This window comes from Lepidochelys kempii, chromosome 2 (genome assembly GCF_965140285.1).
Source record: "Lepidochelys kempii isolate rLepKem1 chromosome 2, rLepKem1.hap1, whole genome shotgun sequence".
Taxonomy (NCBI): Eukaryota; Metazoa; Chordata; order Testudines; family Cheloniidae; genus Lepidochelys; species Lepidochelys kempii.
In genome coordinates this window covers 101,128-126,650 of record NC_136381.1, presented here as the reverse complement: position 1 = coordinate 126,650, position 25,523 = coordinate 101,128, and the positions used below count along the sequence as shown (strand labels likewise).

The following is a 25,523-nucleotide window of genomic DNA, read 5'->3' as shown; positions in this document are numbered from 1 at the left end:
ATTGTTTTTAATAAGTAGTAATAAAAGTGAAATTTTGCTTACTACAGGGGTGGAGTCCTGAATCCTCTGTCTTAAGCTATACAGAATTTTTAACGTGGGCTCTAAGAAAAATCAGGTTTCTAATAAAAATACATAAAGAAACTTTTCATAAATTTGAAATAAAAAAACAACAACATAGTAGAGAGAACCAGCTATCCTCGACTTCATAATCTCAAGAGTATAACCAGCACAAAGAATAAAAGGGAATGTTCTACTTTTGACAACATCACAACATAAAAGCCTGGAATTTGGGGCATGGAAAGTAAAAAGCTGTCAGGTCAACTTTAATATTGGTCCTGAATGATGAGCGGTCACTGGTTTTTGTTTCAGTTGTTTCTATCTAATGTCACTGCCTTGAGGATGAATAAGTGAGTCTGTAGACAGAGATCCCTGCCAGCTGGTTGCTGAGCTTATTCCCACATTATATCAATATCTGTTGGTTTCTGCTAGTGACACAACGTAAAAGGCTTACCTGGAACTTATGCGGTTAATAACAGAGGCTCTGTAGTCCGAATGGATAGCTAAAATATCTGCAACAGAAAACAGATTTCATGAACGCCATGGGCAGGATTTCAAGAGCCATGCAGTTTGTGACTCGAAACTTTGAATTTGAACCTAAGGAGTTTTTGGTAGAGAAGATTCAATAATATTTTACCCATCTCTAAGGTTTTCCAAGAGAGAATCTCAATTGCTTTACATACATTAAATGAACACAGCACCTTATGAGGTATTATAAGCAAGAGTCCCATTTAACAGATGGCAATTGAGAGACAGAGATTCCTGTACACCATAGCAGGTACTCTAGAGATAGTAAGTGGAAGAGCAGGGTTTATAATCCTGGAATTTCTGCATGCGGGAGAATATTTCTGATAGTAGAGGACTGTTTGTCTGATAGATTAAAGACATAATAAGATTGCAAATTGAAGCTAGATTAATTCAGATTAGAAATAAGACTAATTCAGACTGATTTTTAACAGCGGCTTGTCTATATGAACAGTTAGTGCATGGCTAGCTGGGGTGTAAGTCTATAGTGCCCGGCAGGCTACTGTGTTAACTCGCTGTATGGATCCAACTGCTTTGCACTAGAAGTGCCATAGTCCACTTTGATTTATTTCACTTTGAAACGGGAGTAGTTCAAAGTGCACCATGGAACTTTTAATGTGTTGTAGCAGGATCCACACAGCCAGTTAATACATGGCACACTATTGTGCTATAAATTTACTAATGTTCACATAGACAATCCCCAGTGAGTGTAATTAACCACTGGAACAATTTGCCAAAAGATGAGGTCAAGTCACCATCACTTGGAAATCTTTAAATCAAGACTGGATCTCTCTCTAGAAAACCATGCTCTAGCTCAACCATAACATATGGGCTTGATGCAAGAATTCTTGGGTGAAATTCTATAGCCTGTGTTATGCAAACAGTCAGCTTAGATGAGTGGTTCTCAACCAGCGGCCCAATCAGCACACAGCTGTGGCTCATGTGACATCCTCAGGGCCATACAGCTTGTGTGCATGTGTCTGTGTGTGTGGAGAGAGAGAGTGTGCGAGTGCACGCGCGCGTGCATGGATGCAGCCCACAATGGTAATAAGTTGAGAACCACTGGCTTAGATGATCATAGTAATTCATTCTGGCCTTAAAAAAAAAAAAAAGCCATCTATGAATTTCAGGCTCCAAGTTTGTGTTCAGGTGACCAGGTCAGGAAGCCTGACTGACTTATTACATCAATCACCTTAATATGTGTTACTGTCATCAACCACCTCCATGCATGCTAGAAGCAGTATGTTATCTATGTCATCTGATCACGGTGACAAAATGGCCAATGTTGGTATTGTGGGTCCTGTGCTTTTCTTGGCGGGTACCTAGGACACCACTCTTTGCCCCTGCTCTTGAAGCGCCGAGGGCCCCGTTAGTGGCCCAGGAAGGTGGTAGAGGAGGGAAGTGTCTGGGTTTGTTCCTCACTCTGAGCCCCAGCCCCTCTCAATCCCTGCAGGCTTCTTACCTTCTTCCCCCTTGGGTAGGTTTACCCTCTATCCGAGACACTGGGGGAGGGAGTCTCCCTGCCGTGCTGGGGCAGGGTCTCCCTTCCTCTGGTCTTTCAATTCTCAGCAACACAACTCCAAACTCCAGTCCTCTCTCCTTCTTCACACCACCCTCTCTGCCTGAAGCAGGGCTTTTTTTATTAGGTTCCTGACAGGGCCTTAATTGACTACAGGTGCTCCAATTAACCTGTAGTAGCCTTCCCTAGTCTACAGGGAACCATGCTTTAATTACCCCAAGGCTTATATATGTCCCCTCTCCCACTGCTCCCTGGCCCTGCTGTATCACATCACTTAAGGTTTTATTTTCCATGCTGTTCCCAACATTCCACCACTCAGTCTTCTGAGTTCCTGGGAGAGAGCAAGAATGCCAATTATGAGTCATTCTCTTAGCAATTGGGCTGCTAATACTTCCCTTCATGGAAAAGTCTCACCTTCCTGGGATGGGGCAGGAATGACACTCAAGATCTGCTCTATCTGATTCACTGTGGATGTTCCAGGAAAAAGAGGTTTTCCAAGCAGCATCTCCCCCAGAATACAGCCAATACTCCACATGTCCACGCCCTTTGTGTAGCTACAAGAAAGAACAGACTTATCAGGACACGCCAATATGCTTTTGTAACGCTAACAATATGCTTCTGTAACCGTGAGACCCCCTTCTATTTCTGACCATCCTGCAAGGAAAAAACAAACATGTCTAATAGCCCCACAGGAGATGTGTTGATGGGTTGTTGCTATCAGGGAAGCCAAAGAAAATATGGAGATGGCAATCACCTGAGGGATTTCTTGTCAAGGCCTATTTGAAATAAGCAGTCAGAGGAAGTTCATTACTCAATTAAAGATGAAGATGGTAATTAGATAATAAAAATCTGGGGTACTCATATGACTAAAAATCAAGACACAAGCTGATTTCTGGGAACTGACATGGTGTGGTCAATGACGAAACCCCTTGGGATCTTAGACATCCAGAAATCAGTTAAAATTACTTAAGCAGAATCAATGGGAAACAATGCAGAGAATGATATAAAAGTTTGTCAACATTCAAACTCTTTAACCCAATATATATGTTTAAATAATTAAACTACTAATAAAAAGTAAACCAAATATTAAAAGAACGAACCACTTGAAGAGTGGCTAAACAAATCTTTCCAGTCAAATATAATAGCCTTTTTAGGTTGTTGCTATAATTAAAAAAATAGTGGATAAAGGGAAATGCGGTGGATGTGATAGTATCAAATACTGTATTAAAATCTAAAACTATGTCTCATGAAATCTAACTGCAATAATTAATTCAAATTGGCAGGGATAGTCTTATCAGCTCCAGTGGCTTCTCCTTGACCAAGAGAATTGACAGAGCAGAGCCCCTCCACAGGGACTAGGGACTAGGGAAGCAGTTTTTCAAGTGGAGCAGCCAGGAGATAAGGAGAAAAGATTGCCATTGGGGAACACTTAAGGCCAGACTTGAAAAGAAAGGCTGAGGCATTTTTCAGATTTTGAAAAGATTAATTTGGTATATGTGAGGAAGAACTGGGTGAAAGTCAAGCGAATGGTGGGGGCTGAGTAGCAGATGAATGCAGGGCTGTCTGGTGTGCAAGAGACCAATGTAGAGAGAGGAGTTCAGGTGTGCATGGTTGTATGTGTAAAGAGAATTGGGGACAAGGGATTGCATGTGTTGGTGTTTGTGGTAAGGGTGGACTATAAGATTTTTACCTCAACTGTTAAGTTTTCTTGACAGTGTTTCAAGGGTGTATAATAAAACCAAAATTGGGTTCCCAAACCATCTCAAAATAGCCCATCTCAGAGACATCAGGCAGATTGTTTCCCAGTCTTTCAATTACCTATGAGAGGAAAGCAGGATCTCAGGGGCTCGGTACCAGCGTGTTGCCACATACTCTGTCAGTGCAGGGCTGCCTTGGTCCTCATGGATCTGACAAAGGGAGCGAGCCAGTCCAAAATCACAAAGCTTAACAAAGCAGTCCGCATCCAGCAGGATATTTGAGGGCTGTAGTTGAACACAAACATTCATAAGAATTTCTTTATTCTCTGTATAGGGCAGAAAGGGAGGAAATAAAAACCCATGTCAGGCTGCACTTCCCCCTGCCAGGGACAGAGTGCTTTTAGGGGCGTTAGGAGGAAACCGAAACAAAAGGTATACATGACTTACTAAAGGTCATGTGATACTATGGTCATTTTCTTTTCTCTTCACTCCCTTCACCCCCCTACATATATCATTTAACTCCAGTCTTGAATGGAGGACAAATCTTTCCATTTAGGTAAGGCCTAGTGAGTGCAAATGTACCTTCTGGTCTCTGTGAATGACATTCCCTGAGTGGATGAATTTGGTTGCCTTCAGGAGTTGGTAGAGGATGTAACACTTGTGGATGTCTTTCAGCAAATTCCCCTTCTTGATCACAGCATGTAAATCTGTCTCTAACATAGAACATTAGAGAATTATTGTTTGGGAGTGAAAGGAACCCAAAGCTAGGGCATCAAGTCTGTTCTCCAAACTCTAAGCTCTCTAGCTCATTTTTAAACAGAAGCTCAGCAAGACAGCCATTGAAAAAGTTGTATCTGCTATAGCCCTATTTCTTGAACTACTGCAGCTCTATTTCCTGAACTTCACTTAGGGCAGGGAAAAATACTTCACTGAAAGCAAAGACTAGACAGTAACTGAAAAATTACAATGGGACTTATTGTTCCACTCACATCCTACATTACATCCACCCATCTATAGTCACTCATTCATTTATCCTCTTAAATTGTTTTACTGTCCCACTCTCCTCATTACCCCAAAATTGCACCTAGACACCCATTCACTTTATCCCTCCCAATCTGCCTGCCATTGTCCCACTTCCAAATCAATTCCTATGCAATTGCTTCCCCACTAACTTCACCACATTCATTGGTTCACTTTTCCATCTAGCTCCACCAACATTCACATTTATCTCATTACATGAATCTTTCTATTTTGCTACTTTCAAGGCAGTGAATGAAATTCACTCTTTAGAGAGAAAGAATGTAAACAGCTGAAGCAGTGGTGGGTCTCACCCATAGATTCGAAAACCAGGTAAATATCCCTGTCATTCTGAGCTCGGATGACATTAAGCAGCTTGATGATATTTGGATGTTCTCCAAATTCCTGCAGGGAAATAAGACCCACTTGTCAGAGTCAAGTGACTGAACCTATTATACGAAAGATTACACTCCAAAATAAAGACCAGGAGGTTATTCCCTTCATTGTGTCTCTACTAAAATACAGACTTTTTTTAGGGAATAAATAAAAAGCCTACCTTGCTCTGTAGTATGAGCTGCCACTTAAGCTACACAACCCTCCCACTTGGCTCTCAGGTTACTCCTCTTCACACTTTAGTACCAAAAAGCATTATACACAAAATAACTGCAAAACCCGAATATCCACATCAAGCCACACACTTAGTATTTAAAGCAAAGAACTATTTGATTATAGAAGTGTGATAATAATGGTGAAACATATATAAATGTTAAGCATTACCATCATTATTGTTATCACAAAAACCCTATGTTTAGTGACAGTTAAAGTTGAAGCAGGATACACCACATCCACCAAAAACTTATTTCCATGCATTTAAGGTTAAGTGGAACTTGTGCATTCCTTTCCACCTTCATACTGTCTACAACACTGTTGATAATACAGTACAATGCTCCACAAGGCTTTCACTTCCATGTCAACAGACACCCAAAAGTAATTCACACTCCAACTTCATTAAACTCACACTCTAATGGAAAGCCTTAACAGTAACTTCTTATGCTTTTGTATCAACTACATAAACACATCAGCATGGCTCATTGTCATACTTTCCATGAATTTGTGAAGTTAATTTGCTATAACACTATGGATGTCACTGTTAAAGGTTTGCATTAGTCTCCTTTATTCTGATTATTCAATAAATGGCCCCATTCCTTATTTACTGCTCACAACCCAAACTGAAATAAAGACAGAATTAGTAATTTCCTTTTCTATAGCATAGTATAGTCTATAAATTTGTTAGTCTCTAAGGTGCCACAAGTACTCCTTTTCTTTTTGCGAATACAGACTAACACGGCTGCTACTCTGAAACCTTTTCTATAGTGCTCATCATTACAGTTTGAGTGCCTCAGAAACAGTGAATTTATCTGCACAACATCCCTATGAAGTGAGTGATACGATTATTCCTGTTTTACTGATGTTGAACTGAGGCATACCAAGGTTAAGGCCAAAATTTTCAGAAGTGACCACTAATTTTGGGTTCCTCGATGACTGGATGCCTTACTGAAGAGACCCAGGACCTGATTTTTCAGAGGTGCTAAGCCATTGCAGTACCCATTGCTTTTAACTGCATTTGTGAGTGTGCTGCACTTGTGAAAATTAGGCTGTAGGTGTTTCAAACTGACCACCCAGAATAGCAGTGGTAGTGAAAGTTTTGGTTTAAGTGACTTGCCCACCATCACATAGGACGTCTGAGGCAGAATCAGGGCAGAATTCAGTTTTCATGGTGCACAATCAACTAACTGCCTTAACAACAAGACCATCCTTTCTCTTCCTCCAACAGTCCTCTGACTCATTCATTATACATATTCCAAATTCTGTAATATTAGCACCACCTTTGTGTCTTTTTCTCATCCAGAGAGTCAGCTCTGTATGCTCACTTCAGAATGATGTCAGAAGCTCAATGATGCAGTGGAGCATGCACAGTTCAGATAAAATGTTCAGAAAATTAAGCACAAAACATTCAAGAAGTTCTACTGTACATGTGTGAAAAGCAATTGCTCTTATTATATGGCAAGATCTAAACACATTTTTTCAGGAATAGCAAAAAGCACACTTCTGACCCAACAACTACCCCCTGACCAAATTTCAAGTTCCTGTTTTAAAGTTTTGAAATGTCTGAGCTCTCCAAAAACTGGTCAGAGAAAGTGGCTTATACTGGAAAATCTTCCTATCCTCCCCACCCCCAACTACCAGCTTAGTCTTAAAAATGGCTACATCATTTGTACTGAAAGCTTTTTTAAAAATCCAACCTGAGGCAGAGCCCAAGCATGGAAAACTGCAACCCAAATAGTTTAAATTTAGCAAAGATATAAACAACTGCAAATAAGGGGTTATCAAAGGAAGAATTAAGCAAGCTTAATATAGTGGTCACTACTTGCATCATCTATAATTAGTTTTTCAGATTCATAGATTTTTAAGGCCAGAAGGAATCATCACACTATCTAGTCTGACCGCCTGTATAACATAGGCCATAGAATCTCACCAAGTTACTCCTGTATTGAGTCCCAAAACTTCTGTTTGACTAAGGTATATCTTCAGGAAAGGCATCTAGAATTGATTTGGACTTCACAAGACGGAGAATACACCACTTCCCTTGGGAGTTTCTTCCAATGGTTAATCATCCTTACTATTAAATGTGTGTGCCTTATTTCTAATTTGGATTTGTCTGTCTTAACAAGAGCAAATGGCTGGAAGTTATGTCTTTCTCTGCTAGATTAAGGAACCTCTTAATTCATAGAATCATAGACTCTCAGGGTTGGAAGGGACCTCAGGAGGTCATCTAGTCCAACCCCCTGCTCAAAGCAGGACCAATCCCCAATTTTTGCCCCAGATCCCTAAATGGCCCCTTCAAGGATTGAACTCACAACCCTGGGTTTAGCAGGCCAATGCTCAAACCACTGAGCTAACCTTCCCCCCAAACACTGAGCTATCCCTCCTAGTATTTTCTCCCAGTGAAGGTACTTGTACACTGTAATCAAGTTGCCTTTTTATAAACTAAACAGATTGAGCCTCCTAACTCTCTCACTAAGTCATTTTTTGGCTCTTCTCTGCTCCCTCTCAAATTATTACATAACCTTTTTCAAATGTGGACACCAGAACTGGATATAGTATTGCAGTATCAGTCGCAGCAATGCTACATACAAAGATAAAATCATCTGCCTAATAATATCAGTTCTGTTCGATAGTGTCTCTGGAGAAGGTATGCTTCATAAATGATGAAGGCAGTAGCAAGGTGGCTGGCTGGCTGAGTTCCTGTGGAATTGATTTTAATGCTGCTGAGACTTAAATTTATTGTACGATTTATTATGCTAGGGTGCCACGAGAATGATGAAAGGATTAGAAAACTTGCCCTATAGTGGGGTAAGCTAAATCAACTGAGCTCTTTGAGTCTAATACAGAGAAGGCTAAGGGGTGACTTGATTACAGTGTGTAAGCACCTCCAGGGGGAACAAAATATTTAATAGTGGGCTCTTCAATCTGGCAGAGAAAGATATAACATGATCCAGTGGCTGGAAGTTGAAAGTAGACAAATTCAGACTGGAAATAAGGCATACATTTTTGACAGTCACAGTAATTAACCATTGGAACTATTTACCACAGGTTGTGGTGGATGGTCCATCACTGACAATTTTTAAATCAAGTTGAAATGTTTTAGTAAAAAATATGTTCTAGGAATTATTTTGGAGAGGTTCTGTGGCCCGTATAATACAGGAGGTGAGACTAGATGATCACAATGATCCCTTCTGACCTTCGAATCTATGTATAGAATTGCTCCTTACAATACATTTTACAGGAGTCTGTCAAGTTTTGGTTATTTCAGATGATCAGGCTCTCTCCCTCACAGGTGAAGTAAGGAACATCTTTCACCTTCTTCCCTACCCAACCAGGGCCTCTGGTTTTGAGCACCACATGCCCTCCTTCCCCACACAAGGACTTCCAAACCTGACAGCATGACCTCCCTACCAGAGCATCTAATAAAATGCACAAGAGCTAAAACCAAGGATTGGCTGTGTGCAGGATATATCATTTAGAAAAGGGAAGAAAGAAGGCAGGGGGAGTGAGACCGATTATAGATCAGAAACAATGACAGGCGCATAGTTAAGAAGATAAAAGAGTAGTGAAGCCACAATCAAGTCAGACGGACACACTCTGGGAGGAACACCACCAGATTAGTTTAAAAATAAATAAATAAAAGGCATGGAAAGACTGCTTGCTACTGCTGAGACTGACAACACAGAAAAGAATGATTGAGATATGACAAGAGGTAGTGGCAGTAGTCACTGCACTGTAACTAAAGGATAAGAAGGAAAGAAGCGAATGCTGGCTGGAAGAGATACAAAGGAGAGCTAAAGGATACATCAGAGGGCAAAAGACAGGTGTTACTTACCTGCAGGAGCATAATTTCCCGGAATGTTCTCTAGAAAGAAACAAAAATATTTACTGTCATAGCAATAAGATAATAGATGGAAGAGGAAGTGACTGCCCAGTGCGATGGTTAAACCCCATTTATTAAGGAGCAGAGTACCATGTGTGGGGGTCAGACTAGGGAAAATCTAATTGCTTGGTAACATGAAAATATTTACATGTCTATGGAGGAAGTTTCTTCTCAACATCAGCCAGTCAGTGGTTAGTTACATCATGACACATGAAGTTAGGATAAAAATGTGTAAGAGGTAGCCAAACTAGTGTAAGCTGTAGAGGGTGATATTCTTATTGCCCATATAAATGTCAAATCACTTACTACACTCTTGTCCTTAATATCTTGTGGCAACAAGTTCCAGAGATCTACCCATCTAGGTCAATGTGTGACTCTTTGAAGTACCCCTGAACTCACCATGCAGGTCTTTCAGAATCATAGAATATCAGGGTTGGAAGGGACCTCAGGAGATCATCTAGTCCAACCCCCTGCTCAAAAGCAGGACCAATCCCCAATTAAATCATCCCAGCCAGGGCTTTGTCAAACCTGACCTTAAAAACTTCTAAGGAAGGAGATTCCACCACCTCCCTAGGCAACGCATTCCAGTGTTTCACCACCCTCCTAGTGAAAAAGTTTTTCCTAATATCCAACCTAAACCTCCCACACTGCAACTTGAGACCATTACTCCTTGTCCTGTCCTCTTCTACCACTGAGAATAGTCTAGAACCATCCTCTCTGGAACCACCTCTCAGGTAGTTGAAAGCAGCTATCAAATCCCCCCTCATTCTTCTCTTCTGCAGACTAAACAATCCCAGTTCCCTCAGCCTTTCCTCATAAGTCATGTGTTCCAGACCCATAATCATTTTTGTTGCCCTTCGCTGGACTCTCTCCAATTTATCCACATCCTTCTTGTAGTGTGGGGCCCAAAACTAGACACAGTACTCCAGATGAGGCCTCACCAATGTCAAATAGAGGGGGATGATCACGTCCCTCGATCTGCTCGCTATGCCCCTACTTATACATCCCAAAATGCCATTGGCCTCCTTGGCAACAAGGGCACACTGCTGACTCATATCCAGCTTCTCGTCCACTGTCACCCTTAGGTCCTTTTCCGCAGAACTGCTGCCTAGCCATTCGGACCCTAGTCTGTAGCTGTGCATTGGATTCTTCCATCCTAAGTGCAGGACCCTGCACTTATCCTTATTGAACCTCATCAGATTTCTTTTGGCCCAATCCTCCAATTTGTCTAGGTCCCTCTGTATCCTATCCCTGCCCTCCAGCGTATCAACCACTCCTCCCAGTTTAGTATCATCCGCAAATTTGCTGAGAGTGCAATCCACACCATCCTCCAGATCATTTATGAAGATATTGAACAAAATCGGCCCCAGGACTGACCCCTGGGGCACTCTACTTGACACCAGCTGCCAACTAGACATGGAGCCATTGATCACACATTGGTAAAACAGTTCCTTACCTGAGCATCTGTTCTGTTCCTAAAAGCATCAAAGATCTTCTTGACAGCAACTATTTCTCCTGTCCTGCGATCAATTGCTTTCCACACAATTCCATAGGCCTAGGGAAAAAGGATAGATGGATTCGCCAGTTATATCACCCACACCAAATTTCCTTTCAGTCCCTAGATTCAGTTAGGACCAGATTAGGGGGGAAATGTTCTTAGTAGAAGGTATTAACAGAAAAAAAAAATCAATCACTAAACATCTAAAGGGTAAAGAAACCAGGATCAATAAGAAGCACTGTTAGGATTGAGGGCTGTAAAAAATAAATCTTGCTAGATTTAAAACATACATAAATAAATAAATAAAAATAGCAATACTTTTGTCACATAAGAACACTCACACTGGATCAAACTAGTGGGGTCCTTCTAGTACAGTATCCTGTCTTTGACAGTTGCCAGCATCAGATGCTTAAGAAGAAGGTGCAAGAAACCCCACAGTAGACAGTTACCGAAAATCGTGTCCATAAGAGAAGTTTTTTCCTAACCCCTGTCAGAGATCAGCTTAGACACTGAAGCGTTATACTTTATACCTCTTATAAAAAAAAAGTTATCCTATCCAATGTAATTCTGGACAGTCTCATTACCCATATAGTTATTATTTTATTACATTAGCACCTAGTGACCCCAACTGAGAATGGGATGCAATTATACTATATGCTATGTGTACTATATGCTATATATGCTCCTAAGAAGCCTAAATATCTGTGGAACTGGGCCTACATGTTTACATACTATCAGACAGTCTCTGTCTCAAAGAGCTTATAATATATACATACACAAGACAAACAGTAGGAGAAAGGAAGTATTATCCCCATTTTACATATTATGAACTGAAGCACAGAAATATTAAATGATTTGCCCAGCAAGGTAACACAGAAAGTTGTGACACAGCTGGGAATTGCACTCATATCGCCTAAACCTCATTTCAGTACCTTAACCAAAAGACAATCCTTCCCCTAAATATTCAGTCATTTTTAAACTCCCATTAAGCACTTGATCTCAATTATATTTTATGACTATTATATATAATGTTTTTGAGGGACTCTTAGGACTATGAGTATCTAGAGATATTGGAGTGAATAAAGTTATGCATTGTGAATTTGTCCTATCAATATGTTTGATAGAATTACATTAGCAGCTGATGATGGGCCTACAGAAGATGTTATATATCTTGGATTTTAGTAAAGCATGTGATACAGTTTCTCACAAAATCTTAACAGAAAAAGGAATTCAAATGATCTTAAATAGGTCACTGTCCTGTGGATTGAAAACTGGCTAAGAGATTAAATAAAGGGTACTGATACAGGCAAAATACTGAACTGCAGTAGGCATGAGAAGTGGAATGCACAAAGGGACTCAAGCATTGCAATGCTGAGCGTGAAGGTGCTTAACTTTTAGGTGCCTAGAAAATCCAAAAACAAAACTGAGATCCATAATGCTGAGTTAGGTGCCTAGGCTCTCTATACAGTCATAGAATCATAGGAGTGGAAGGGACTTCAAGAGGTCATCTAGTCCAGCCCCCTGCACTCATGGCAGGATTAAGTATTATCTAGACCGGGGTGGGCAAACTATGGCCGGCCTGCAGGCTGGATCTGGCCCACAAGCCGTTTTAAGCCAGCCCACGAGCCATACCACGTCTCGTCCCCACTTTGGCTGGGGCACAGGGTTGGGGGACGCACCACACGGCTCCTGGAGCCGCGGCATGGCCCCGCTCCAGCTCCTACACACTCCAATGGAAGCTTCAGAGGCGGTGCCTGTGGAAGGGGCAGCGTGCAAAGCCACCTAGCTGTGCCTCTGTGTAAAAGCCAGAGAAGAAACAAGCCACTGCTTCTGTGAAAAAAGAAAAGGAGTACTTGTGGCACCTTAGAGACTAACCAATTTATTTGAGCATGAGCTTTCGTGAGCTACAGCTCACTTCATCAGATGAAGTGAGCTGTAGCTCACGAAAGCTCATGCTCAAATAAATTGGTTAGTCTCTAAGGTGCCACAAGTACTCCTTTTCTTTTTGCGAATACAGACTAACACGGCTGTTCCTCTGAAACCTGCTTCTGTGAGCCACTTGAGGTAAGCGCTGCTCAGAGACTGCACCCCCGAGCCTCTCCCCAATCCCCTGCCCCAGCTCTGATCCCCCTCCTGCTCTCCAAACCCCTCGATCCCAGCCTGGAGCACCGCCCTGCACCCCTAACTCATCCCCAGCCCCACCCCAGCACCCCTTCACCAATTTTTTGAGCATTCATGGCCTGCCATACAATTTCTGTTCCCTGATGTGGCCCTCAGGCCAAAAAGTTTGCTCACCCGTGATCTAGGCCATCCTTGACAGGTATTTGTCTAATCTGCTCTTAAAAATCTCCAATGTGGAATTTCCATCAACCTCCCTAAGCACTGGAATAAATTGGCTAAACACCCTGACGGTTAGGAAGTTTTTTCTAACATCCAACCTAAATCTCCCTTGCTGCAATTTAAGCCCATTGCTTCTTGTCCTATCCTCAGAGGTTAAGAACAACAATTTTTCTCCCACCTCCTTGTAACCTTTTATATACTTGAAAACTGTTATTATGTCCCCTCTCAGTCTTCTTTTTTCCAGACTAAACAAACTCAGTTTTTTCAATCTTCCCCCTCATGTTTTCTAGCCCTTTAATAATTTTTGTTGCTCTTCTCTGGATTTTTTTCCAAATTTGTCCACATCTTTTCTGAAATGTGGCGCCCAGAACCGGATACGATACTTCAGTTGAGGCCTAATCAGTACGGCGTAGAGCAGAAGAATTACTTCTTGCATCTTGCTTACAACACTCCTGCTAATACATCCCAGAATGATATTTGCTTTTTTTGCAACAGTGTTACACTGTTGACTCATATTTAGGTGTGGTCCACTATGACCCCAATATCCCTTCCACAGTACTCCTTCCTAGGCAGTCATTTCCCATTTTGTATGTGTGCAACAGATTGTTCCTTCCTATGTGGAGTACTTTGCATTTGTCCTTACTGAATTTCATCCTATTTACTTCAGACCATTTCTCCAGTTTGTCCAGATCATTTTGAATTATAATGCTATCCTCCAAAGCACTGGCAACTCCTCCCAGCTTGCTATCATCCACAAACTTTATAAGCATACAGTCTATGCCATTATCTAAATCACTGATGAAGATATGGAACATAATTGGACCCAGAACTGATCCCTGCTGGATTCCACTCTTTATGCCCTTCCAGCGTGACTGTGAACCACTGATAACTATTCTCTGGGAATGGTTTTCCGACTAGTTATGCACCCACCTTATAATAGCTCCCTACTATAGTAGTGGATTTCCCTAGTTTGTTTAAGAGACGGTCATGCGAGACAGTATCAAAAGCCTTACTAAAGTCAAGATATACCACATCTACCACTCCCCTCACCCATCCATGAAGTTTGTTACCCCCTCAAAGAAAGCTGTCAGGTTGGTTTGACATGATTTGTTCTTGACAAATCCATGATGACAGTTACTTAGCAAAATATCCTCTAGATGTTTGCAAATTGATTGCTTAATTATTTGCTCCATTATCTTTCCAGGCACAGAAGTTAAGATGACTGGTCTATTCTTATTTCCCTTGTTATAGATGGGCACTATATTTGCCCTTTTCCAGTCTTCTGGAATCTCTCCCGTCTTCCATGACTTTTCAAAGATAGTATCAGAGGGGTAGCTGTGTTAGTTGGGATCTGTAAAAGCGGCAAAGAGCCCCGTGACACCTTATAGACTAACAGACATATTGGAGCATAAGCTTTCGTGGGTGAATACCCACTTCATCGGATGCATGTAGTGGAAATTTCCAGAGGCAGGTATAAATATGCAAGCAAGAATCAGGCTAGGGATAATGAGGTTAGTTCAATCAGGGAGGATGAGGCCCTCTTCCAGCAGCTGAGATGTGAACACCAAGGGAGGAGAAACTGCTTTTGTAGTTGACTAGCCATTCACAGTCTTTGTTTAATCCTGAGCTGATGGTGTCAAATTTGCAAATGAATTGAAGCATATTTATACCTGCCTCTGGAAATTTCCACTACATGCATCTGATGAAGTGGGTATTCACCCACAAAAGCTTATGCTCCAATATGTCTGTTAGTCTATAAGATGCCACAAGACACTCTGCCGCTTTTTCAAAGATAATTGCTAATGGCTCAGATGTCTCCTCAGTCAGCTCCTTGAGTATTCTAGGATGTATTTCATCAAGCCCTGGTGACTTGAAGAGATCTAACTTGTCCAAGTAATATTTAACTTGTTCTTTTTCCCTATTTTAGCCTCTTCTGATCCTACCTCATTTTCACTGGCATTCACTATGTTAGACATCCAATCACTATCAAGGTTCTTGGTGAAAACCAAAACAAAGAAGCTATTAAGCACCTCTGCGATTTCCACATTTTCTGTATACAATGAATGGGTATGTCTACACTGCAATAAGACACCCATGGCTGGCCTGCATTAGCTGACTTGGGATCTGGGGGCTATAAAATTGCAGTGCGGACATCCAGGCTTGGAGCCTGGGCTCTGGGATCCTCCACCCTCACGAGGTCCCAGAGCCCAGGCTCCAGCCCAAGCCCAAACATCTACACTGCAAATTTACAGCCCCACTGCCTGAGCCCCAGGAACCCAAATCAGCTGACATGGGCCAGTGGTGGGTGTTTTATTGCAATGTAGACATACTCTTAGATTGAGATCCTCAAAAGCCAAGACACTAGGCAGGGAGCAGTCTAAGCTAGCTAATGGGAAATGCCAACAAGAGGTGGGTGTGCTAAGCCCGGTCCCCCTTTTGAAGACAGGCAACTTAAAAGTCTGGGCTGTAGAGAGGTGCCTAGCTCTGCTTCAAAAAATCCATGAACAAGCACCTTCCACCTGGCTTAGGTGCCTAAGGAATTCTTTGAATGAATTCAAATGAATGAATTCATGCCAAACAAAATGGCCAGAGGAGGTGGCAGTGGTACCCATGTTATAACTTGTAGCCCACTAGTTAGAGCACTTACCTGGGATGTGGAAGACTCAGGTTCAACTCCCCATGGCTGTCCGGGGGCAGTTGAACAGGGGTCTCCCACATCTCAAGAGCATTCACAAACCACTGAACTACGAGATATTCTGATGCGGATCTCCCTAAGTCTCTCCTGTTGAAGCTGTCTCATTGGGGATCAATAATGAAAGAATGGTTTAAGCAGGAGGACTGGACCTGGGCTTTCCCACCTCACCAAAATCCTAATAATTGCATTACAGAGTCATTCCCACACACTCATTCTCTCTCACCCAATGGCTATTTTAGTATCTATCCACAGTGGAATAGCTTCAACAGGACAGATTGAGGGAGCTCCAAATAAGAATATCCCATAGCACAGTAGTTAGAGCACCCATCTGAGAGGTGGAAGACCCCTGGCCAAATCTTAATCCCATCGCTGGCAAACGAGGGAATTGTATCTGGATCTCCCATATACAAAGTGAGTGACCTAAGCACTGGGCTACAAGTTACAAGGTTGGAAGCAGCTTCTCCTCTTTGATTCTGAATGGGACCAAATCCAACAGGCACCTATAAGCAGTGATGAGCTGCCAAAATCTTAACAACCAGTTCCCTCCTCACCCCACGAGGGGGTCGTGCCCCCCCCCCGGACTCCTGCCCCATCCATCCCCCTCCCCCGTCCCCTGACTGCCCCCAGAACCGGGCAGCAGGATCTCATGGGCCACCGTAGTGCGTGCCCACCCTGCCCCTAAGAGCCAGAGGGACCTGCCAGCGAGTGAGGTAGGGAGTCTTGGCGTTACTTACCTGGGGCGGCTCCCAGGAAGCACCTAGCAGGTCCCTCTGGCTCCCAGGGGAGGGGTAGCATAGCGGGGGGGGGGAAGCAGGGGGAGTGGCTGGAGCACCCACGGGGAAAATTTTGTGGGTGCAGAGCCCCCACCAGCAGCTCCAGGATCCTTTCTGGTGCCCTACCAGGGGGCCCACCTGCCCCTCCTCTGGCCCCAGCTCACCTCCACTCCACCTCCGCCTCCTCCCCGCTCTGCTTCTCCGCACCCCCCTGGCTCCCCGCGAATCAACTGTTCCCGCAGGAAGCCTGGGAGGGCTGAAAAGCAAGCGGCGGCTTCGCCCTCAGGCCCAGGGAGGCGGAGGCGAGCTGGGGCAGGGAGCAGTTCCCCTGTGCCCCCTAGGTTACCTGCTGCAGCGCGGACGGCCCACCTCATGCCCCCCCTGCCCCAGCTCACCTCCGCTCTGCCTCCGCCTCCCTGGGCCTGAGCACGAAGCTGCCGCTTGCTTCTCAGCCCTCCAATGCTTCCCGCGCGAACAGCTGATTTGTGGGAAGCTGAGGGTGGGGGGTGGAGAGGCCTTACATTGGTGAGGCCTCATCTGGAGTACTGTGTCCAGTTTTGGGCCCCACACTACAAGAAGGATGTGGATAAATTGGAGAGAGTCCAGCGAAGGACAACAAAAATGATTAGGGGTCTAGAACACATGACTTATGAGGAGAGGCTGAGGGAGCTGGGATTGTTTAGCCTGCAGAAGAGAAGAATGAGGGGGGATTTGATAGCTGCTTTCAACTGCCTGAAAGGGGGTTCCAAAGAGGATGGCTCTAGACTGTTCTCAATGGTAGCAGATGACAGAACGAGGAGTAATGGTCTAAAGTTGCAGTGGGGGAGGTTTAGATTGGATATTAGGAAAAACTTTTTCACTAAGAGGGTGGTGAAACACTGGAATGCGTTACCTAGGGAGGTGGTAGAATCTCCTTCCTTAGAGGTTTTTAAGGTCAGGCTTGACAAAGCCCTGGCTGGGATGATTTAACTGGGAATTGGTCCTGCTTCGAGCAGGGGGTTGGACTAGATGACCTTCAGGGGTCCCTTCCAACCCTGATATTCTATGATTCTATGAGAAGCAGAGCGGGGCGGCGCGTTCAGGGGAGGAGGCGGAGCGGAGGTCAGCTGGGGCCAGGTACGGAGCTGCCGGTGGGTGCTCTGCACCCCCCAAATTTTCCCTGTGGGTGCTCCAGCCCCAGATCACCCACAGAGTCGGCGCCTAAGGCAACACTTTTGCCCTTCTAAATTTAACAACCAGTTCTAGTGAACCGGCTCCAGCTCACCACTGCCTATAAGCATGCCTACCAATTTGAGCCCTGCATGAAGTTAGGCTTCCCCTGGTTTGCGAAATGCTCTGGGGCTTAAGTGGGAGACAGACATCCAGATGCCGAGAGTGAGATAGCAGTGATCATGCCCAGAGGCAGAAATGTAGGGAATTTTTACCCTGAAGAAAAAAAAAAAAACAAACAACTTAGGAACCAAGTGAGTTTAGGTTCCTACAGGGTTTTGCATGAGTTTTAAGAAGTATTTCACTTTTCTCTTCTATAGGTTCTTGGCCTTGTCAGACCACATTCCTCCTAATAAGCCTAGATGCCCTTTCAGGAATGTTTTCAACTGTCTTTTTACTGAAAAAGAAAAACAAACCCCTGAAAAAAATAGCTCCCAGTCTAATTGTAATAGAAAATATGACTGAAGAGTCATAAAGTGCTACTTAAAAGTAAATTGTGCATTGTAGAAGGAGGAGGGATTAAAACGACCTCTTTTCCTTAAACCCTCTATTCCTCCACTTTATCAGCAACTTGGGTCATTTAAAGCTTTGTTTTAATTAAGAAAATTAATTGGGAGGCCTGAACTGGTTGGGTTTACCCTTTAAAAAGCATTAAAGTGTAAAGCACCTCAGCAAGTCCTGCATCCCTCAGGCTAGATCAGCAGGAAAAACCTGTTTTTTCCTAAAAAGAAAATGAGTACTTGTGGCACCTTAGCGACTAACCAATTTATTTGAGCATAAGCTTTCGTGAGCTACAGCTCACTTCATCGGATGCATACTGTGGAAACTGCAGAAGACATTATATACACAGAGACCATGAAACAATACCTCCTCCCACCCCACTCTCCTGCTGGTAATAGCTTATCTAAAGAAAAGGAGTACTTGTGGCACCTTAGAGACTAACCAATTTATTAGAGCATAAGCTTTCGTGAGCTACAGCTCACTTCCTCAGATGCATATCGTGGAAACTGCAGCAGACTTTATATATACACAGAGAATATGAAACAATACCTCCTCCCACCCCACTGTCCTGCTGGTAATAGCTTATCTAAAGTGATCATCAGGTGGGCCATTTCCAGCACAAATCCAGGTTTTCTCACCCTCCACCCCCCCACACAAATTCACTGCTTATCTAAAGTGATCACTCTCCTTACAATGTGTATGATAATCAAGTTGGGCCATTTCCAGCACAAATCCAGGTTTTCTCACCCTCCGCCCCCCCACAAAGGAACTCACTCTCCTGCTGGTAATAGCCTATCCAAAGTGACCACTCTCTTTACAATGTGTATGATAATCAAGTTGGGCCATTTCCAGCACAAATCCGGGCGGAGGGTGAGAAAACCTGGATTTGTGCCGTCACCTTCAGCCCCCAACTAAAACCCTCCAACGCATTATTAAGGATCTACAACCTATCCTAAAGGATGACCCTACACTGTCACAAATCTTGGGAGACAGGCCAGTCCTTGCCTACAGACAGCCCCCCAACCTAAAGCAAATACTCACCAACAACCACATACCACACAACAGAACCACTAACCCAGGAACTTATCCTTGCAACAAAGCCCGTTGCCAACTGTGCCCACATATCTATTCAGGGGACACCATGACAGGACCTAATAACATCAGCCACACTATCAGAGGCTCGTTCACCTGCACATCCACCAATGTGATATATGCCATCATGTGCCAGCAATGCCCCTCTACCATTTACATTGGTCAAACTGGACAGTCTCTACGTAAAAGAGTAAATGGACACAATTCAGATGTCAAGAATTATAACATTCATAAACCAGTCGGAGAACACTTCAATCTCTCTGGTCACGCAATCACAGACATGAAGGTCGCTATCTTAAAACAAAAAAACTTCAAATCCAGACTCCAGCGAGAAACTGCTGAATTGGAATTCATTTGCAAATTGGATACTATTAATTTAGGCTTAAATAGAGACTGGGAGTGGCTAAGTCATTATGCAAGGTAGCCTATTTCCCCTTGTTTTTTCCTACCCCCCCCCCAAGACATTCTGGTTAAACTTGGATTTAAACTTGGAGAGTGGTCAGTTTGGATGATCTATTGCCAGCAGGAGAGTGAGTTTGTGTATGTGTCCCCAGGAAAAAGGGGGGGGTGAGAAAGCCTGGATTTGTGCTGGACATGGCCCACCTTGATTACCATGCACATTGTAGGGAGAGCAGTCACTTTGGATGAGCTATTATCAGCAGGAGAGTGAGTTTGTGTGTGTGGTTTTTGGAGGGGGGGGGGTGAGAGAACCTGGATTTGTGCAAGAAATGGCCCACCTTGATTATCATGCACATTGTGAAAAGAGTTGTCACTTTGGATGGGCTATTACCAGCAGGAGAGTGTTTGTGTGTGGGGGGGTGGAGGGTGAGAAAACCTGGATTTGTGCTGGAAATGGCCCAACTTGATGATCACTTTAGATAAGCTATTACCAGCAGGACAGTGGGGTGGGAGGAGGTATTGTTTCATGGTCTCTGTGTATATAATGTCTTCTGCAGTTTCCACAGTATGCATCCGATGAAGTGAGCTGTAGCTCACGAAAGCTCATGCTCAAATAAATGGGTTAGTCTCTAAGGTGCCACAAGTCCTCCTTTTCGTTTTGCGAATACAGACTAACACGGCTGTTACTCTGAAACCTGCTTTTTCCTGTAGTTTGCTTGCCTAATGTTAAGAGTTAGCATTTAGAAAGCACAGCGCGAACATAAGTGAGTTAATGAATGGTCTGAGCAGGGCTGACAGCGAAGGGACTGACATGGTCATTGTTTCCGAGTGACTGGGCTGCTCTAACATGAAACATCACTGACAAATTTGAAGGCAGAGCCATTCCAAGCTTCCCACTCCACTGGCTTGTGTTTCCCTTTCTGCCCGCCTCAGGGTTAGCTTGCCCGGCATCTTCCAGCGCGGTGGGGCTTTGGCCGCGGCGCGCAGCCCGTGAGCAACGCCGCAGCCCGTCTCCCGGGCACCAGCGGGGGAAGGGGCGCTTCTGCCCACACGGCCCCGGTTACCGCGGCGAGGGGCGGCCGGCGAACGCCGCGCCGCAGCGGGCGGCCTGGGCGCCATCCCTCCCTCCCTCCGGCTCCGGGCGGGGGCCAGCCGCTGGCGCTCGGAAGGCGCCGGGGGTCCTACCCCGCGGGGCAGCGGCCGCGCTCACCCCCTTGCCCAGGCGCTTCTTGATCTCGTATTTCTGGGAGACGAGCTCCTCCACCTCCGCCACGCTCATGGTGCCTCGGCCCTGGCCAGCGGGGGCCCTCCCAGGCCCCGGGGTCGCCCACAGCCGAGGGTCCGGAGCGCTGACGCCCGAGGCGCCCTCAGTCTCCCGGCGGCGCGCGCCGCCCAGCTGCCCTCACGGTGCCCGCGGAGGACACGCTGAACGTGGGGAATGGGCGCGAGACCCGCCGCCGAGGTGCAGGCCGGGACCCAAACCGCAAGCGGGCCTGTTGATTTCTGTTGCCATAGAAACAGTGGGCGGGGTGCCGTGCGCGCAGGCGCAGAGCGTCTCACTCGCCCCCGGTGTGGGCAGTACTGCGGGCTCTTGGGTCAGCGGACCGACTCCAGGGGCGCCCTCGCGCGGCTGCGCGAGCCGCTCTTCGGCTCCCCCGCCCCTGCCGCGGGGCAGCGTCCACACACATCACCGTGCGGGCGCCCCCTTGCCTGCAGGCGTCTCTCGCCTGGGACTCCGCGCCATTTCCAGCTGTCCCCCTCCCTCTCATCGGGGTGGGGCTGAGGGTTGGGGTGCGGGAGGGTGACCAGCTGTCTGGGTTTCGACGGGAACACCCACTCAAAAAGGGACCCTGGTGGCCCCAGTCAGCACCACCGACCAGGCTGTTAAAAGTCCGGTCGCCGGTGCTGCGATGCCAAGTCAAGCTAGTCCCTACCTGTCCTGGAGCATCAGAAGCAGCCAGCAGGTCCGGCCCCTAGTCGGGGGGTGGGGGGAAAGCAGGAGGCTCATGGTGCATGCTGCCCCTGCCCCGAGCACCAGCTTCTCCCTCCCATTGGCCAAGCTGGGGGGGGGCAGTACCTCCGGGAGTGAGCAGTACATGCCATGGAGCCTCCTACCCCACCCCCCGCCTAGGAGCCAGACCTGCTGGCCACTTCTGGGGTGCAAGCGCAGTGCCCCAGGACAGGCAGGAAGCCTGCCTTAGCACTCCTGCTGCAACACTGACGGGGAGCTGCCCAAGGTAAGCCCATGCCCCAACCCTCAACCCCAACTCAGAGCCCCCTCCTTCACCTCAAACCTCTCATCCCTGGCCCCACCCTAGAGCCTGCGCCCCCTGCCCAGAGCCCTCACCCCTCCCACATCCCAACCCCCTGCCTCAACCTGCAGCCCCCTCCCACATTCCAAATCCCTCAGCCCCGCCCCCCAGCCTGGAACCCCCTCGTGCACCCCAAACCCCTCATCCATGGCCCCAGCCCAGAGCCCTCACCCCTCCCCCTCCCTCACCCCAACCCCCTGCCTCAACCCACAGCCCTCTCCCGCACCCTGAACCCCTCATTTCTGGCCACACCCCCATTTAGAGCCCTCACCTTCTCCCATATCCCAACCCCCTGCCCCAGCCCAGTGAAAGTGAGCGAGGGTGGGGGAGAGCAAGCCAGTGAGGGACGAGGAGTGTAGTGGGTGGGCCCTCAGGGAAGGGGCGGGGCCTCGGGGAAGGGTCAGGGCTAGGGTGTTAGGTTTGTGCCAATGGAAAGTTGGCAGCCCTAGGTGTGGGCTCTGGGAGGGAGTTTGGGTGTAGGAAGGGGCTCCAGACTGGGGCCGAGGGTTCTGGAATATGGGAGGGGGCTCAGGGCTGGGACAGGGGGTTGAGGTGCAGGCGGGGGTGTGGGGTGCAGGCTTTGGGAGGGAATTTGGGTGCAGGAGGGGGCTCAGAACTGGGGTAGTGGGTTGGAGTATGGGAGGGGGTTTGGGATGCAGGCTCTAGCTGGGTGGTGTTAAGGAAAAGTTAGCACATGTGACTGTTAGGATATAGATATTCAGGCCTGTCTGTAAAGGCCTATACTCTAAGAATTTAGGTGTATTCTTATCACTTGGCTAGTGATAGAGGTATAAAAGAAAGAATCAAAACCACTGTCTGCCAGTGTAAGGGCCTTCTCTTACTGTGACAGTTTGTGGCCCTGTGCTTAGGCTCAGGCCTTTGGCTAAGCAGCAGAGGCAGCCATAAGCTGGGAAGCGAACGGTCACCTCCTCACATTCCAAACTAGTCACATTGAAATAAGGTGCTATTGGGCTGTTAGGCACTATCAGGACAGGATTGTATTCCTATCATCTCCAGAGAAAGGGAAGTGCCTAGAAAATGTAAAAGGAAACTTAGTTTGATAGCATCCTGTCTGGCAAGAACTCACTTATCAATAGCTGGGATGTGAAATCCTCACTTCTGTATTGTTTTGTCATTATAGTTCCCACTTTGCTGTTGTTTGTCTGTATAATCTCTGTCTGGTTCTGTGATTGTTCCTGTCTGCTGTATAATTAATTTTGCTGGGTGTAAACTAATTGAGGTGGTGGGATATAATTGGTTACATAATCATGTTACAATATGTTAGGATTGGTTAGTTAAATTTCAGGAAAATGATTGGTTAAGGTATAGCTAAGCAGAACTCAAGTTTTACTATATAATCTGTAGTCAATGAGGAAGTGACTGGGTGTGGGTGGGCATGTGGGTATGTGAGATGGGAACAGGGAATGGGGGTAAGAAAATTGGAATCATGTTTTGCTAAAGGGGGAGATGGGAACAGGGACACAGGTGTAAGGCTCTGTGGTGTCAGAGCTGGGAAGGAGGATACTAAGGAAGGAAACTGGAATCATGCTTGCTGGAAGTTCACCCCAATAAACATTGAATTGTTTGCACCTTTGGACTTCCAGAGAGTATTGGACTTTGGAGAGTATTGTTGCTCTCTGTTCATGCGAGAAGGACCAGGGAAGTAAGTGGGTGAAGGAATAAGCCCCCTAACAGTGACTCCATTTTGGTTTGGGGCCCACCATTGTCTAAAAGCAAGCACATCATGCACCAGGAGGAGTGTTCCTTAGACACTGCATCCCTGTGAAAATCCTCCTCCTTGTCTCCAGCCTGCCTTGGCTCCCAGTATCTGTTTTTTGTCAGTCTCTAACTCCCTATCTCCTGGCCTTTGATGTGAGGCCTCCCATCCTGATAATAAAAGTTACTGATGCATGGCTTTAGGACCATGCTGTGTCATTAACATACTGGTTTAGCACGAGGAATGCACCAAGCAGGGATAGGTGGTAGATAAGAAAAGGGTTTGTTTATTGGCTAAGGTTTCTGATGCACGAGGGCAACATGCTTTGCTAAAAAGTATATAACCTTTGTATAATCTGTATTCGGGGTCCCCTTGTGTGCGTGTCCTATCAGGTATAATTCGTAACAGTGGCGCTTACCTCAGGTGGCTCCCAGAAGCAACCGGCATGTCTGGCTCCTAGACTCGGGTGGCCAGGCGGCTCTGCGGTGCAATCCATTGGCTGCAGTTCCCGCACACAGAGAGCCCCCTGGCCGCCCCAGTGCCTAGGAGCCAGAGGGACATGCCGGTAACTTCTGGGAGCAACGCGGAGCTAAGGCAGGTAGGGAGTCTGCCTTAGCCCTGCTGTGCCACCCGCTGGACTTTTGGCCTATTAAAATCTCCCAAATGGCTTTCAATAGCCACTAGGAGATCAAGGCCAATTCCGCGAGACTCCTGGCCAATCCAGGAGGGTTGGCAACCCTAATATTGGAGGGCCAGAAAGGAGTATTAGGATAAGCTAGTCTGATCTGGTGCATAACACAGGCTATAGAATATTGCCTATTATTAAGCACCAAACACATGTTTGAGCTAGAGTAATTGTTTAGAAAGTCTTCACTAGGGTTGCCAGGCATCCGGTTTTCAATCAGAACATCCAGTCGAAAAGGGACCCTGGGGGCTCCCGCCAGCACCACTGATTAGGCCATTAAAAGTCCTTTTGGCTACCCGCAGTGGGGCAGGAAGGCTGCCTGCCTGACTCTGCACGGCTCCTGGAAAGCAGCCGGCATCTCCCTCTGGCTCCTAGGTGCAGAGGTGGCCACAGGGGCTCCATGCGCTGCCCTGTCCAACGCTGCCCTTTTACCTTTCCTTTCCAAGCTGGGGAAGCCCATTTCCATTATCAGCCCTCTCCCACTTGGTTGCAAGGACCCCGCCCTCCATCATGTCCTGTCCTTCCGCCAGCAGGTCCAACCAACTGCCGCCAGCGGTGCGTGGCGGGGTGGCGCTCGAGGGATCCTTTCTGGTGCCCTATGAGGGGGCCCACTACCAGGTGCACTACTCCACAGGGGAGGCCAGGCTTTAGGAGGGACTGCCCCCTGGCCCAGGATGGAGGGGCTCCCGGATCCCCGAGATCCAGGAGGGCACCAGCCCTGCCATTGCCAGTGACCTTGGTGGCCCAGCTCCCATAGTCGCCCCTCCTCCTTCTTCCATCGCTCTGGCTCGGGCCCCAGGGGTAGCCCCTCCCAGTGTGCCCAGATGAGGGGGTGGGCCCCGCCTCCATCGTGTATGGTCCAGCGGGGCCCATGGAGGAGAGGGCAGCAGGGCTATTGCTGGGCACAGGAGAGGGCGCTCCCCAGGGGGAGGTTTCCCTTCCCCTCGTTGTCCCCTCCTTGCTTCCTGAACCCCCAAGTTTATCGCCCTTGCCCCCTG

General features: G+C 46.4%; 1 protein-coding gene across 5 annotated transcripts in view; it reads right to left on the bottom strand.

Moving 5' to 3' along the window:
- The window catches only part of MAPK15 (mitogen-activated protein kinase 15), a 61,581-nt gene extending 40,268 nt beyond the window's left edge, over window positions 1-21,313 (bottom strand). Inside the window, exons 1-8 of one of the 5 annotated variants that reach the window (XM_073329704.2) lie at window positions 21,022-21,313; window positions 10,761-10,859; window positions 9,257-9,286; window positions 5,130-5,220; window positions 4,381-4,505; window positions 3,920-4,083; window positions 2,516-2,655; window positions 512-569 (exon numbers count right to left, since the gene is read on the bottom strand). In XM_073329704.2, the coding sequence (XP_073185805.1) occupies window positions 512-569; window positions 2,516-2,655; window positions 3,920-4,083; window positions 4,381-4,505; window positions 5,130-5,220; window positions 9,257-9,286; window positions 10,761-10,859; window positions 21,022-21,090 (776 nt within the window). In that variant the 5' untranslated portion in view covers window positions 21,091-21,313. Of the gene's footprint in view, window positions 1-511; window positions 570-2,515; window positions 2,656-3,919; window positions 4,084-4,380; window positions 4,512-5,129; window positions 5,221-6,701; window positions 7,498-9,256; window positions 9,287-10,760; window positions 10,860-20,996 lie in introns of those variants that run through there. The other 4 variants (XM_073329703.2, XM_073329707.2, XM_073329705.2 and 1 more) reach the window with 4 other exon arrangements.
- Between the last annotated feature and the right edge of the window lie 4,210 nt (window positions 21,314-25,523).